The sequence below is a fragment of the Dermacentor silvarum genome, chromosome 1 (assembly GCF_013339745.2).
Source record: "Dermacentor silvarum isolate Dsil-2018 chromosome 1, BIME_Dsil_1.4, whole genome shotgun sequence".
NCBI lineage: Eukaryota > Metazoa > Arthropoda > Arachnida > Ixodida > Ixodidae > Dermacentor > Dermacentor silvarum.
In genome coordinates this window covers 55,141,854-55,158,360 of record NC_051154.1, presented here as the reverse complement: position 1 = coordinate 55,158,360, position 16,507 = coordinate 55,141,854, and the positions used below count along the sequence as shown (strand labels likewise).

Genomic DNA, 16,507 nt, shown 5'->3' with positions numbered 1-16,507 from the left:
CAATGTTTGGTCACTATATAGAACATTCAAAAAGGATGTGGCCAAGGCAGAAGCTGCATGATGACTTAAGAAGCAGGCTTGACTGTAGATGCTGCATCATATGCAATGTTCCTCATGTGGCAGAGCACGGCGGCAATGGCATTGAACTTCATATGCGAGAAGCCACCCTGCAATATGCGTAGGTCAACCACGTGTCTGTGGGTCTCCTGCTCCTCGCATTCTGGCAATCTTTTTTTCACCATCTGAACTATATATCTTCACAATCTGAGATTTGCTCTTGCTCCTTTGTGAGAAGGCCTCAGAGCTAGATGTCAAAGTTGTGTCAGAAAAAGGTGCAACCATTTCTAGCTGCCGCTGCAGGCCAAAAAAGTCTTCCACCGGTGGATGCTGCTCCACTTGCTTCTTGACCTCTCGCACAGTTGTGTCACATCTGGGCTTAATATCCAGTGGATGCAGGTTTGTCTCATCAGTGCCACCATGACGTGAAACACATCTTTCACCTTTCAGTGCCTCTGCATAGCTGTACGTCCTTTCTGCCCGTCTCATTGTAGCAGTGCAAGTACTCGTAATTAGTCTACAACCCTTCTCCTCTAGTCTTGCTGTTGCAGAGGAGTTGCTTGCACCTATAATCTTGCTCTTTTGCAAGCAGGTTTCAGAGCCAGAAGACGTCGAACCGGTGTCGGAACACGGACCAGGGGCCGTATTCTGAAACGTTCCCCTAGGCGAAATTTCTTTTTTCGCTTTCAGGCGTGCGCTGATTGGCTGTTTTAGCAAAATTGGATGAGTTGATAGGGTGGTTGAGCCCGACGTCATTCAATTTTGCTCAACCAGCCAATCAGCGCGCACCCTGAAAGCGAAAAAAGAAATTTCGCCTATGGGAACGTTTCAGAATACGGCCCCAGCCTCGCCTAGCTGTTGCTGCACGACCTACTGGAACTCCAGACCTGCACAGATACCCGGCTTCTATGGAAGCCGCTTGCGCCCACTCTCGTTCAACCGGTGGCCATAGGTGGCGCTTTTATAACCTGTTCGTCTGCTACTCGGCGGGCGGCTGGGTGGCGTTCGAATGGGTGCGCCTGCTCTTCTTCTGTGGCGGACGGCTAGCACATGTGACAATTTCTTGCGAAGACAACAGCTAATATGTCAACATTGTTTAAGTGTACTCATTGTAGTGCTTTGTAATAACGTATAAAATAGTGCACGGATTCTTTCTAGGTTTCCCATTATGCGGAAATTTCGCGCCGCTCCACACAAGAAGAAATAAATAAATAACCGATCGAGTGATTGCTTACGTGTTTGTTCGGCCCGTCAAATATGCATCACGGAGCTTTTATGAAACTGAAAACTGATGCTAGATTCCTTGCTTTGTTCTGACTTACATAATGGCACACAGCAGTATACCATAATGGGATCGTTTACGTTATCCCATCTGTAATTAACTCAAGAAAGCTGCACGTAGCCAAGGCTGTAGTTACGTGCCTTCTGCAGCGTCTGCAGGTTCTCGCAGTCTATGTGTGGTCCGCGTGTACATATGGTCTGCGTGATTCTTTTAAATTTCCTCGTTCATATAACTATAGCAAGTTATTTATTATTGCATTTCATTATTACTCCATTGCACTATATGAATCTTGTAATCAGATTTTTTTCCCTACTGGAGGAAAAGTTATCTTCTGCCGGCTGTACTCGTTGTTTTTCTTTCTTGCACCGCTCTTCCTACTCTATCTCGTGATCGAAGTGAGAAGCAATCATTCGCAAATTTAGTTTTCTTTTTTTTATTTTCGTGAATTCATGCATTTACGAACAATTTAAACACTTTGTGGCTGCATAAATAGCGGCACGAGCACTGGGATAGATCGCAGAAGCAGACGACAGCGAACAGGTTATAACTAGCGCCACACTGCTCGTACGTTCTGTTCCTAGCGGCAAAAGGGGTGAACTAGACCAGGCGTGCTGGAGCAGGGAGATCTGTGCAGGTCTGGAGTATTGGAACACACCCATCGTTTCAGACTTCGATGCAATCTTCGCAAAGCTCTCTACTTTGACGCCTTCGTGAGAATTGGAACGAGACTTAAGATGGCCGCTGTCCACTTAGCCGTCTACTTTGCCGTCTTAGGCGAGTATTGGAACACATCCTTTGTTCGTGGCTTTTGTACATGCTTTTGTAGTTCGCGATCTCGGCTTTCGCGAAGTGTCGTCTGTGTCGCTCTTTATTTCGCGAAATAACGACCCTATCTGTTCTCTGAAAGGAGTACGATCGCGTCAGGTTAAGGCTTTTTGCGTTAATAAATGTGTTCATAGTCGCGATACGTCCTACTCTAAAGTGAGAATCGAATATGAATGAAAACATCGAAAAAACAGACTGTGGCGATCGCTGCGATACTAACCTAAAAAGGTAAATACTTGCATTTTGTCTGTTTCTTTCACCTTGTACATGGTGGTGAGATATATCTGGTTCTTTTGCTGTTGCCTATTTTGCTAACGATGCACAATGCGCTAGGATCTGTTGTCCTCGGGGTCTATGTGATTGCTGTGTTCATGTTCGTGTCGGACGTGTTCGCTTGTTTGTTGTATTAAAAAAAAAAAAAAAAAAAAAACGAAAAAGATTAGCACGTGAGAAAAAACGCTTCAAACTTTTTATTCAAAGTGACGCATTTATTTCCTACCTGCAGGGAGGTTAATTCTGCTGAAAACCAGGATGATGAGCCACCTCTCAAACACCTAAAGCAGGTAAACTGCAGACCAGACGCGCACATGCGTTGTTAACAAACAACCATTAAAAAAGGCTGCTGAAACTTTTTCGGTTATGAAAGAAAAACTGTTTGCAGATGTTGGTGCCAAAGCCAGATTTGCTTTTCCGTTTTATAGTGTTCTTAAAAGTTCCGCATATCCATCTCGACTCTTGTTTAAATAAAGCGAAATGCAATAGCCTTATATACCAGTTAAACCGCTTTATTAGCCTGTCTACAACAAATAACATTCCGTTTTTTCTGATACTGCAGGCGCTAAATGATAATTATAGTAAGTGGCTAAGAGTAGCTCCCAACTCATCATTTTCAACTGAAAAGTGTAATGTGCATTAGAAGCTAGAACTGCCTGAATGTATGATGCATGCAGAAACAAGACATAATGTTGCTGTAGTAGTGTTCTTGTGCTGTTCCTTTTGATAGCTTGATCTTAATGTGCATTACCATGAAATATGCTTAGTTGTACAGCTTTGAGTGTTGCTGTTTAAATATTTGTTATTTATTGCCCATTCTTTCATTGATACTTTAATAGATGCTTTTGATATGTAATCTTGATAGTATGCATCCGACTGCTAATTCATTGTTTTGTACCTTTAGGAAGAAGATCACGAACAAGCTTCATCTAGTGAAGTGTTCTTTATTGATAACAAATGTGATAAAGATGCCTACACAAGGTTCATGTCCATGGATGATAGTGAAAATACAGACGAGCAGCCGTCATAGTATCCTTTTTATTGCACAGCAATGTTTGACAAAGTGCACACGCATGACTTAAATGGGGTTTGTCCAAGGTGTGAATCAAAATGACCATGTTATATTTCCTTAGTAAGATTTTCAGCCGTACTGATGATTTCATTCAGCTTGATGATTCCGAGCCAGATGAACCAGCGGCCGGTGATGCACCACCCCAACCCAGGTAAATACAAGAAAACAATTTAGTTCAACAATTCAGCCAACAATTCAGCCAGGGACCAGCCTTTGTCCAGAAAAAACATGTATATATATATATATATATATATATATATATATATATATATATAAATATTAGCAAGACTTATATCTGATAAACACGCTCTCGTCCATAGTGCTTCTTTTAAAATAGGTATTTTAAGGATAGAATTCGCTGAACTGTCACAACTGATCAACAAGAAGAAAGTAAGGGATATTCGAAATTATAACGTGGGAAAAATTGAGGAAGCCGTAAAATATGGACGCAGCATGAAATCAGTAAGAAGAAAACTAGGCATAGGACAAGGCAAGATGTATGCACTGAAAGATAAGCATGGTAATATCATCAGCAATTTCGATGACATAGTAAAAGCAGCAGAACAATTCTATACTGACCTGTACAGTAGCCAAAACAGCCAAGCTTCTTCCATTCGAAATAGTGATGAACCGGATACAGAAGCTCCTTCTATAACTAGCGATGAAGTTAGAAGGGCATTGAAAGATATGACCAGGGGAAAAGCGCCTGGAGAAGATGGAATAACAGTAGATTTAATCAAAGATGGAGGAGATATCATGCTTGAAAAGCTTGCGGCCCTTTATACGCAATGCCTCACCACTTCAAGTGTACCAGAGAGCTGGAAGAACGCCAACATTATACTTATCCATAAGAAGGGTGACGTTAAAGAATTGAAGAATTACAGACCCATTAGCCTGCTTTCAGTATTGTATAAAATATTCACCAAGATAATTTCCAATAGAATCAGGACAACACTTGACTTCAGTCAACCAAGAGAACAGGCTGGCTTCAGGAAGGGGTATTCTACGATGGACCATATCCATGCCATCAATCAGGTAATCGAGAAATCTGCGGAGTACAATCAACCTCTCTATGTGGCTTTCATAGATTATGAAAAGGCATTCGATTCAGTAGAGATATCAGCAGTCATAGAGGCATTGCGTAATCAAGGAGTGGAGGAGGCATACGTGAATATCTTCGCAAATATCTACAAGGATTCCACAGCTACCTTGGTTCTCCACAAGAAAAGTAGAAAGATACCTATCAAGAAAGGGGTAAGGCAAGGAGACACAATCTGTCCAATGCTATTCACTGCATGCTTAGAAGTATTCAAGCTCTTAGACTGGGAAGGATTAGGAGTGAGGATCGATGGCGAATATCTCAGCAACCTTCGGTTTGCAGATGACATTGTCCTATTGAGCAACAATGGAGAGGAATTACAACAAATGATTGAGGACCTTCATTGAGAAAGTGCAAGAATTGGGTTGAAGATGAATATGCAGAAGACAAAGATAATGTTCAATAGCCTGGCAAGGGAACAAGAATTCAGGATCGCCCGTCAGCCTCTAGAATCTGTAAAGGAATATGTTTATCTAGGTCAATTACTCGCAGGGGACCCTGATCATGAGAAAGAAATTTACAGAAGAATAAAATTGGGTTGGAGTGCATACGGCAGGCATTGCCAAATCCTGACTGGGAGCTTACCACTGTCGTTGAAAAGAAAAGTGTACAATCATTGCATTCTACCGGTGCTAACATACGGGGCAGAAACTTGGAGGTTAACAAAGAAGCTCGAGAACAAGTTAAGGACCGCACAAAGAGCAATGGAACGAAAAATCTTAGGAGTAACGTTAAGAGACAGGAAGAGAGCGGTGTGGATCAGAGAACAAACGGGGGTAGACGATATTCTAGTTGACATTAAGCGGAAGAAATGGAGCTGGGCAGGCCATGTAATTAATACGTAGGATGGATAACTGGTGGACCATTAGGGTTACAGAATGGATACCAAGAGAAGGGAAGCGCAGTCGAGGACGGCAGAAAGTCAGGTGGGATGATGAGGTTAGGAAATTCGCAGGCGCAAGTTGGAATACGCTAGCGCAAGACAGGGGTAATTGTAGATCGCAGGGAGAGGCCTTCGTCCTGCAGTGGACATAAATATAGGCTGATGATGATGATATTTAAATGGGTTTTTTGAACTTGATAAGAAAACAATCTCAATCTGTTTACATTGCTTCTGTGAACATGTGAGCCAAATGTTATTCTTCTGCATGCAGCTGGGACCCTACATTCTCACTTATGTTGTTTGCTCTCTCCTGCAGCTTTCGAGGCCTCCACTTTTTTCCAGCCTATGTGATGTCAGCTGAGGTGACAGCCCATAGACACTGACCACCGGGCGACTGTTTGTTACCATGAATTACTTTCGCGAGCAAAAGCTTGTGCATGCATTTGCTCCTTTGCAGACCTAGGAAATGAAATCATGCTCTGTATGGTGTATATTCTGTCCAGTTCTGTCTTTGTGCATAACAGCACATTTTCCCAACACAATATATAACCTATTGGTCACAGTTGCAGCTCTACTAGGAAATGTAGAAGCTGCAGTTAACGCGTCCTGCCCATCCTGTCAGCGCTCCTTTGTCACTCTTGGGGACTTTTGCCGGACACCAGCCTTGTAGGGTTACCACAAGAGCACCGCAGAAAGTGGAAAACGAAGGAAATGAGCAACAGGCAGGGCATTGTGATCAGCACTGCCGCAACTGAGAGCATCGGGAAAGTGAACATAGCACTCTTTATATTTCCACCACCATCCTCGATCCCCACAATATATGTATCGAAACAGACAGTCAAGCAATATTTCGAGCAATTGCAACCACTAACCTCCCTACTCCGCTCTACAACAATTTAGTAACACACCTTGCTGCTCACCCCACACTACAGAACTGCATACAGTGGATACCTGGCCATTCAAGCATAAGTGGGAATGAGACGGCTCATGCCATTTCCCATGTTAACCTTCCGGGCCCTCCTCTGAATTGGCTAGATCCTCTTGCAAGCACAGAACTTCTCATTCTTGCCAAGTTCAATTGTAGACATCGTTTAGGCAAACTCTCCAATTATCGCACTGTGTACCTGCACCCACCCCCATTCAATGTCCTGCCGCGAGGCAGTCCTCGTTAAGAGGGCACAGAAACACTCGCTACCCTCACCCCACATCGAACACTATGTCTCTGGCAAGACTGACACTCCCATCTGCGTACACTGTCGTTTCCCAGACAATCCCCGCATTCTGTGGGACAGTCCTGGGAGCTACGTGGCAACTCAGACTAGCCTTGATTAACTGCCCACAAACTCCCACCCTGCTACCTTAGAGGAGTAGTAGACAGACCCTCCCCCAGTGCCATGAAGTTCAGGCTAAAAAAAAAAAAAAAAAAAAGAACTTCGGGGGGGGGGGGGGGGGGGGTCCCCTTTAAAGGGGTACTGACATCACATTTTTTACTTTTCCATTTTTTTTTTTCACTTAAGGTCCTGGAACTCAAAATCCTAAAAAAAGGAAATACTGGCAAACCTCGGAGCGCCCTAAATAATTTACTATAATAGTTTTTTCTATGAACCGGTTTCAGTTTTATTTCAAAGCAGTTGGATATATTGTGATGTCATGATGCAGAAGATGGCCACATGGGAGCAGGCATTTGCTCCAGCTCGCTTGGTTGTCTGTTAGCCTGCTGCATTGAGACACACAATGAGTAGCAGCCTAGCAAACTACCAAGTGTAGAGAGATGATTGCGGACCGTCACGTTTGTTGACGTGCGGTGCGGTGAAGGATCGAGCCGTAGACGTTTAGGTTGGTAGATAACATATATTAGGACTAAGCACTCTATAATAAACTATACAAACAGAACGACGCACACATCACACAGTAACTAAAGTACATGTTACGCATGCATGCTAAGTCCCTACACTACAAGGTTCTTGCTCACGTCCTCATCGTATTCAGCAGAACGAGACCGTGACGGGACGACTTGGTCGCTGAGCAAAACGTAGCGTGTCAACTTGCTGAGGTGCTGGGTGAGCGGTGGCGGCGGCTCGGTCGTTCAGGAACGGCATGACATCAGACGACCAGTAACAGTACTGTCCGGGAACAGTCGTGGACAGGTATTAGCAGCCGGAATGGTCACAGACATCCGCAGGAGCGCGACCGGTCTGGAGGTTGCCCAGCGGTTCACCCGGGCAGCCCTCTCGAACCCTGGCTCTCCGAACGCCATGTCAAACCAGTCTCTGCTGCGCTCGTGCCTTCTACCTTTTTTTTTTCTTCTCTGCCGCCGCCACCACGTGCTCTCTCTTTTTTTCCGCGACGTGCCGCACATGTAGTCAATGTCGTCGTCGTTTCGCCACACTACCCCTCACCCAAGAAAGTTGTTTCTCTTTAACCAACTTTGCTCTGAGGAGTGGGCTTGCAGAAGGAGCACTGGTTTCACTAGCACTTATCGCACGCATGTGAAAGTACACAGACTGTTCGCACTGTTCCTACATTTCTAAAGCACACGCACACGATTCACAGAAGCAGTAAGATCAACACATACATAAACAATAGTCTGTGTCATTTTTTGGGGCTACGAAACTCTGTTGAGGTAGTCGGCGCCAATGTTATCACTGCCTTTGATATACTCGACTGTGAAATAATACTCCATGACTAGCAAACTCCAGCGGAGCACTTGTTGACATGGTTAGCGGAATTAATGTACGAAAGTGGTTCGTGGTCCGTTTGCAAAACGAAACGCTTCCCGTAGAGGAACACATGGAACTTTTGTATGGCGAGGCTTTCCCGTTCTATGGTGGAGTAGTGTGCCTCTCTGGGTTGTAGCTTCTGGCTTGCATATGCAACCGGGTGCAAGACCCCGTCATGGCGTTGCAGGAGGACAGCTCCCAGGCTTGTTGATGAGGCGTCTGTCCGAAGTACAAACGGCTGCTCTAAATCTGGGGACCGTGCAATTGGCTGCGCAGAAAGCAAGTGTCAAAGTTTGTCGAAGGCTTTCTGATGGCGCGTCTCGCATGTGAGCTTGTTGGGTGCCCGCTTGCGAGTCAGTTCTGTGAGGGGTGCTGACACTTCGGAATGATTTGGGACAAAGTCTCGGTAATAACCGGTAAGTCCAAGAAATGAGCGGACCTCCTTTTTAGTGGTCGGCCTTGTGGCAGCTTTCAAGTGTCTCCGTCTGTGGACGTAAGGCACCATGGCCTACAATATGTCCTAGAAACTTCACAGAAGTGAATCCAACTTCACTTTTTGAGGGTTTGAAGGTCAGGCCAGCGTTGTTCACTTGTTGGAAAAAACGTCGGAGAGTATCAACATGTTGCTCCCATGTTTCTGTGGCAATCAGAACGTCGTCAAAATAGTGATAAATATTGGGGATGTTGTGGACTACCTTCCTCATCAGCCGTGTGAAGACAGCTGGCGTGGTCGTGATGCCGAATGGCATGAATCGGAACTGGTACAGGCCCGATGCTGACTGGAAGGCGGTCATCTGCTTGCTCTCTGGTTGCATTGGTACCTGCCAATATCCTTTTGTGAAGTAAAAATTTGAAAAGTAGTGACTCTCTCCTAGCTTGGCGTACAGCATGTCAATCCGTGGAATCGGTTCATTGTCCGTAATGAGCACTCGATTTAGTTGTCTGAAATCGATGCACAGACGCATGCTACCGTCTTTCTTCTTAACTACTACCACCGGCGACTGGTATGGTGAGTGTGAAGGTTCAATGATGCCTTGCTTCAGCATTTCCTGTATTTCGTCTTCGATGACCTTTTCAACTGCAAAAGGTACCAGGTATTGGCGTACGTGCATTGGCGCTTCCGTGGTCAGTCTTAGACACTTGCGACTAGGCGAGGTCGCGCGACCAAGTCGCAAGTCGTCGCATATGGTCACTTTTCTCGAAATGCGACTGTTTCGGGCCAGTCGCTCAGGTAGATTTTCCAGTCGCGCGACTGCAGTCGCAGAACAGCTGAATCAATCAGATGCGAAGGAACAGGTCGTCCGTATACGCTGACGCTTATTTTACGCGGCGATGACATTTCAAGCAGACGTGAACGGCATATCGTGAGACATTTCGGTTTAGCGACTGGTCGTCTCGCATTTGTCAGTGTCATCGTTCGTCTTGAGTAGCTTTTTGGTCGCCAGTCGCAATCGGTCGCACGACCTCGTCTAGTTGCCAGTGTGAATGGGCCCTTAGTTGGCATTCTACAAGATGCGTCTTGCCAGGAACATCCGAGAATATGTCTTGGAATGCACGCATCCTATCTTTTGCTTGATCGCTTTGCTCTACTGGCAAGTCCGTGGCAATCTTTACATTCTCGTACGTTTCTTTCTGCTTGAGTACAATAAGTGGAGGGTTGCTAGTTTCAACACCTTCGCGAGTGTTGACCGCGGCAGCAGCTTGGTGTTTTGCTGGTGGCAATGACTCCTGCTCTCGTACTTTTTCAGGAGATTGATGTGGAAGGTACCTTCTCGTGTCCCTAAGTCTACGACGAAGTCGATGTCTCTTCTCTTTTCAATAACGGTAAATGGTCCCTTCCAGGTCAGTATTAGTTTGTTGTTGTTGGATGGGAGCAGAAGTAACACTTTGTCTCCCACGGCAAGGTGTCGAACCTTTGCCTTCTGGTCATAATATTGCTTCTGGGTCGCCTTCGACCTTCGAAGTACCTCATGGGCAAGTTCGCACGTTCGGTGTAAGCGGTCATGCAGTTGGCTTCCCGACCCCAGCTCCTTGAGGATTGCCATCGGTCCTCGTACGTAGCGTCCATATAGCAGATCAAAGGGCGAGAAACCCAAGCTTGCCTGTGGGCCTTCCCTGTAGGCAAATAACAGTGGGGCTAAGTATTGGTCCCAATCTTTCAGGCTTTCTTGGCACATTTCCGGATCATTTGTTTCAACGTTGCGTTAAAGCGCTCCACTAGACTATTCGCCATTGGATGGTAAGGCGTGGTTGGTAGCTGTTTAAAAGACAGCAGACGGCTTAACTCTTTCATGAGCTGCGAGGTGAATTGTGCAACTCGGTCGGTTACTATTTCTTGTGGAATTCCGACCCTGGAAAACATCTCAAGTAATGCCTCGGCAATTCTTTCAGTGGTGATCCTTGGCAACGCAACCGCATGTGGATAACGGGTTGCAAAGTCCACCATAGTTAGGACATGTCGATTACCACTGGCCGATGTGGGTGACAGGGGTCCAATGATTTCGATAGCGACATGCTGGAAAGGCGTATTGATTATCGGTGCGTTTCTCAGAGGCACACGTCCTACAAGATGTTTTGGGACGGTCCTCTGACAAATGTCGCAGGACTTCACAAACCGCGAGACTTCTGCTTGCACACCAGGCCAGTCGAATTCTTCCGAAACCCTATCCGCCGTCCTCTTTGTCCCTTGGTGACCGGACAGTATGCCTTCGTGTGTGATCTTCAGGACTGATGCTCGAAGTTCCTTCGGAACAACCAGCTGTTCCACTTCTCTCTGTGTCGTGGATTTGTAACGCCGATAGAGAAGGTCATTGATGATGACGAATCTGGCAGTGGTCGATCGTGTCATTTTAGTCTTGCCCACATCCACGAAGTAACCACTGAGGCTTCGATCGTCCTTTTGCATTTTTGCTAATCTTTCGGGACCAACGTCCAACGGGCTTGGCATGGCTACTGGCAGCTTTGGTGATTCTTTGCCAACGGGTCTTGATACAGCAGCCACATCATCGTCGCAACTAGGATCGGTGTTGTCCTTGCAATGTAGACAGCCATCTGTACGTTCTTCAAGCTTTAATGTGGCTTCGCTTCTAGGCAACTCGAGAGAAGGGTAGACGCTGTTGATATTGCCCAACACAACATCATACAGTGGCCGTTCCATGCATATGACAAGTACCGTGCCCTTGAAGAACGGACAGTTGATATCAACTGTCCGTTGATAAATAAATAAACAGTCCACATTTTCCCAGTAAGCTTCTCGGCTGGATTAAGTGCGCGTTTTACGATGACAGTGTCGCAGCCTGAATCTCTCAAAACTGTCACAGGGCTGACCTTCCAGATAACCTTGCGCTGTCGGCATTCGTGCTGTTCGACATATCGGACCGACGGGGCTTTCCGCACCTGACCCAGTCTTGTCACATCTGGTGTCTTCAGTGTCTGCCACACTTCGGCACTGTTCGCGCAGTGTGCTTTCTTGTGTTTGGCCACGTTCATAACTGGAACACAAAGCCTCGTTGCAGTCCTTCGTGTTTTTGGGAAAGCTCTGTGGCTTCTTCCCTGTCACACTGTTCACAGACCTACTCCCTGTGGCTCCAGGCCAGCAATCAGATGGCTTGTGGCCTCGTTTATTGCATATTGTCACGACCTCGCAGGAGACGTGGAAGCCGACGTACAGCACGTATACAAGCACTTTATATAAGCAGCAAACGTAACGTCGTTGTCGTCTCTGTTTTTCTACCCGCGCGCTACTTCAGCGTCGTTTCCATGGTTGGGCACATACCCGCGGCGACGATATAGCAAGTGGCATTTGCCCCTCCTTTGAAAGAAGCATCGTCCCGATGCGCCAAGCGCCCAAGAAAGTGCAGTGATGGTGCAAAATTGAGGTCATGATGCAAAATATGGCTTCATACAAAGCACGTGCACAACCTTGGGCAGATGCTGCCGGCGTTTGGAGCAGTAAGGACTGTCGGGCACAACTTCATAATTCACGTCACTGATGCGGCGTAGAACTGTGTACGGCCCGAAGTATCTTCGCAGGAGCTTCTCAGATAGCCCCCGCCGACGAATGGGAGTCCAAACCCACACCTGGTCGCCGACGTACGTGACGGGTCTGTGTCGAAGATTGTAGTGTCTGGCATCGTAGTTCTGTTGCTCTTCGATGCGCAAGCGTGCAAGCTGCCTTGCTTCCTCAGTGCGTTGCGTAAACTCCTCGGCACCAGTCTCGTGATCACCACACTCGTGTGGCAGCATCGCATCCAACAGTGTTGTTACTTCCCGGCCATAGATGAGGCTGAAAGGTGTCGCGCGTGTTGTCTCCTGGCGAGCCGTGTTGTACGCAAATGTAACATATAGTAAAATCTCGTCCCAGTTCTTGTGGTCGACGTCGATGTACATACTCATCATGTCTGCCAGAGTCTTATTCAAACGTTCTGTCAGCCCATTTTTTTGGGGGTGATAAGCGGTTGTCTTTCGATGAGTTGTACCACTTAATCGCAACACGGTATCCAGAAGCGCGGCCGTGAAAGCAGAACCTCTGTTGGTAGTGACCACTGCGGGAGCGCCATTGCCTTAGGACGACGGCTTCGATGAAAAATCGTGCTGCTTCGGCTGCTGTTCCCCACTGGAGAGCACCTGTTTCGGCGTATCGGGTAAGATAATCTGTGACGACGATTATCCATCTATTGCCGGCAGAAGACACTGGAAATGGACCTAAAAGGTCCATGCCAACTTGTGCGAACGGCGCTTGTGGTATCTGAACAGAATGCAGCAGTCCAGCAGGCTTGACAGGTGGGGTTTTGCGGCGCTGGCAATCCAGGCATGTCTGGACATAACGTTTCACGACCGGCGCAAGTCTCGGCCAGTAATACTTTAGCCTAATTCTGGATAATGTGCGGGAGTAGCCCAAGTGACCAGCGGTCGGCTCGTTGTGACAGGCGTGTAGGACTTCGTTCCGTAGAGATGCGGGAACGACAAGTAGGTAGCTGCTGCCACTGGGTGAAAAGTTCTTTTTGTAGAGAACGTCGTGACGCAAGCAAAATGAAGGCAATGCTCTGGCGAATAACCTCGGCACGCAGCTTGTTTTTCCCTCTAAGTAATCAATAAGAGGAACCAGTTCTGCGTCCTCGCGTTGCAGGCGTGAAACGGTGACAGCGTCTACCATGCCTAGAAAAGCCGCGTCGTCGTCGTGCAATGCAGTCTCAACAGGCGACCGAGACAGGCAGTCGGCGTCGGCGTGCCGCTTCCCCGATTTGTAGACAACAGTGAAGTCGAACTCCTGGAGCCGAAGGCTCCAGCGTGCTAGCCGACCAGCTGGATATTTTAAATTAGTCAGCCAGCAAAGTGCATGGTGATCACTGACGGCGGTGAAACAGCGACCGTATAGATATGGGCGAAATTTCAGGATGGCCCAGACTACCTCGAGGCACTATTTTTCTGTAGTGTAGTAGTTAGTCTCCGTTCTGGATAGGGGTCCTGCTGGCGTAAGCAAGCACTCTTTCGGTGCCGTCCTGCTGCTGAAGAAGCACTGCGCCAAGGCCGACATTGCTAGCATCGGTATGAAGAACCGTCGGGGCGTCTTCGTCAAAGTGTGGGAGCACAGGAGGCATCTGCAGCCGCTGCCGTAGCTCGTCAAATGCCCGTTGCTGCTCTTCGCCCCACACGAAGGGGACATCTTCGCGGGTGAGATGTGTTAATGGACACGCGATGCACGAAAAGTCCGCAATAAACCGCCGGTAGTAGGCGCAAAGGCCCAGAAAACGTCGCACGGCCTTTTTATGAGATGGCGTCGGGAAATTAGCGACGGCAGCGATTTTATCAGGGTCAGGTCGAACACCTTCATGACTAACCACATGACCGAGGAATTGAAGTTCCTCAAAATGAAAATGGCACTTTTTTGGTTTCAAAGTTAGGCCTGCCTGCTGAGCGTTATATGCCTCAAAGGCCGTCTTCAGTCTCCGTAAGTGTTTGGCGAACGTGGCGGAGAAAACAATCACGTCGTCGAGGTACACTAGGCAGGTTTGCCATTTGAGGCCTGAGAGTACCATGTCCATGAGTCGTTGAAACGTTGCTGGAGCAGAACACAAACCGAAGGGAAGCACCTGAAATTCATAAAGTCCATCGGGTGTCACAAAAGCGGTCTTTTCACGGTCTCTCTCATCAACTTCGATTTGCCAGTAGCCGCTTTTCAAGTCCATCGACGAAAAGTAACGTGCGTTTCATAGCCGGTCCAGTGAATCATCGATACGCGGTAGCGGATTTCTTTGCGATCTGGTTGAGTTTTCGATAGTCGACGCAGAAGCGCAGACTACCGTCCTTCTTTTTCACCAATACGACAGGCGATGCCCACGGACTCTTAGATGGCCGAATAACTCCGTCCTCAAGCATCGTCTTCACTTGTGTTTGGATTGGCTCCCGCTCTTTCGGTGCTACACGATAAGGATTCTGCCGGATGGGTCTTGCGTCGTCTTCGGTGAGAATACGGTGCTTGGTGAGCGGCGTCTGGCTAACTCTTGACGTAGATGCGAAGCAGCTGTTAAACTCATTGATGAGCTCAAGAAGGCTGTTGCGTTTGATGGGCGATAAAGTTCGACTGACATCAACCACAGGTGCAGGCATAGGCGCGGTGGACGCCGCGTGCTGCACTGAGAGGCAGTCTTCTATTGGGGCAATTTCGTCAAAGTAAGCAACAACAGTGCCTTTAACAATCTGTCGTCGTTCCCTGCTAAAATTCGTCAGCAGGAGTTCAGCATGTCCGTCGAGTACATTAAATACGGCCCTGGCGACGGAAACGCCCTGTCTCAGAACTAGTGCGTTGATGTGTTCAGCGACGCCAGGCCCGGTGTGCAAGTTATCGCAGATGACAGGCACGAGGGAACAACTTCGCGGCGGAAGCGTGACGTCGTCGTCGGCGATACGTAAACGCGATTGCCGGTCATCCGCGGGGTCGACGTCTTCGGAGCTCGTAGCAAATGTCACCTTGCGGTCGCGGACATTAATAACTGCACCGTACTCCCTCAAGAAAACCATTCCCAATATAAGTTCTTTACAGCACTCAAAGAGAATGACGAGGGTGGCAACGAAGGCTGAACCGGCGATTATGATTCTGGCTGTGGCATTTTCCATTCGGCGTCATCAACTGGCCCCCGGCAGTTCTGATGTTGGGCCCGGTCCAGGGCGTCTTCACTTTTCTTAGTCTGTCGGCTAGCTTTAGACTCATTATCGAAAAATGCGAACCAGTGTCAACGAGAGTGGCCACTTGGTGGCCGTCAGTGCTAACGACAAGATCGGCGCTGACGGCGTCTGTTACATGTGGTGTGGTTGGAATCGTCGGAGTCGTAGAGTCGTCGATTGTCGGTGATGGGGGTTCTTGGGAAGCTGGACGATTTGCAACCTCACCCCCGAAGGTCGCTGCCTCTAGTTTCCCCGGCGCGGGCTAGGAGATCTGCCCCTAGAGGCGTCAGGAAAATCGCGACGGGTTGGTTGGCTAGGAGCTCGAGGCGTCGTTGAACCTTCCGGTCGAAAGTTTGAAGGATTGTCGTCGCATGTACGTGGAGCGTCAAACCGAGGGTAACTATAGTTGGTGGGAAATCTGGGAAACCCAGCTGTGCGGTTGTGGCAAGCTCGATAAACATGTCCGGCTTCACCGCAATGAAAGCATAGCGGCCGGCGGTCAGCGGTGCGCCACAAATCGGTTTTTCGTAGCGGATAGCCGGCAGGGGGAATTCTCCGTAAGACCGCGGCGCAGCGATCGGCTGTCAGCGATACGGCATTGCTGGCGGCGGCTGTGACTGTCGAAGATAGGGCGTCGGGGATGGCGGCGGTGGCTGCGTCGGAGTGGTCGACGGTGTCAGCAGCATCGAAGTGGCGGGAGGTGGACGACAAAGAGCTTCCGCGTATGTGCATCGCCGCGGCGCTGCTTGCCAGTCGGGCAAAGAAAAGGCCTGTCGAACTTCCTCCCGGACGACATCAGCGACAGAAGCCACCGCTGGTGCCATGGAAGCAATTCCGAGCTGCCGGATCACCTCTCGCACAATCTCTCGGATAACTTCATGCAGAGATGTGCCGCCGCCCTTAGGTAGCAGTGAAGCATTTGTTGGCGAGTTCGCGCGATCGTATTGGCGGTACCGCTGCTGTAGTGCCCGTTCGATAGCGGTAGCCTCCTTGGTAAATTCGGCCACGGTCGTCGGTGGATTCCTCACGAGTTCACAAACCATGTCCGCGCACTGTCTCGAAGAGCAAAATAGACATAAGACAGCTTTTGCCGGGAGCTCCATTCATTATGACTGGCGACACGCTCGAACTG

At 48.1% G+C, this 16,507-nt stretch overlaps 1 protein-coding gene across 1 annotated transcript in view; it reads left to right on the top strand.

The window, feature by feature from the left end:
* The first annotated feature begins 2,097 nt into the window (after positions 1 to 2,097).
* Positions 2,098 to 16,507, top strand: part of LOC119463560 (zinc finger CCHC domain-containing protein 8 homolog) — a 57,817-nt gene continuing 43,407 nt past the window's right edge. The window contains exons 1-4 of the mRNA XM_037724395.2: positions 2,098 to 2,392; positions 2,670 to 2,727; positions 3,342 to 3,466; positions 3,583 to 3,660. Of these exons, the coding sequence (XP_037580323.1) occupies positions 2,334 to 2,392; positions 2,670 to 2,727; positions 3,342 to 3,466; positions 3,583 to 3,660 (320 nt within the window). The 5' untranslated portion in view covers positions 2,098 to 2,333. The remainder of the gene's footprint in view (positions 2,393 to 2,669; positions 2,728 to 3,341; positions 3,467 to 3,582; positions 3,661 to 16,507) is intronic.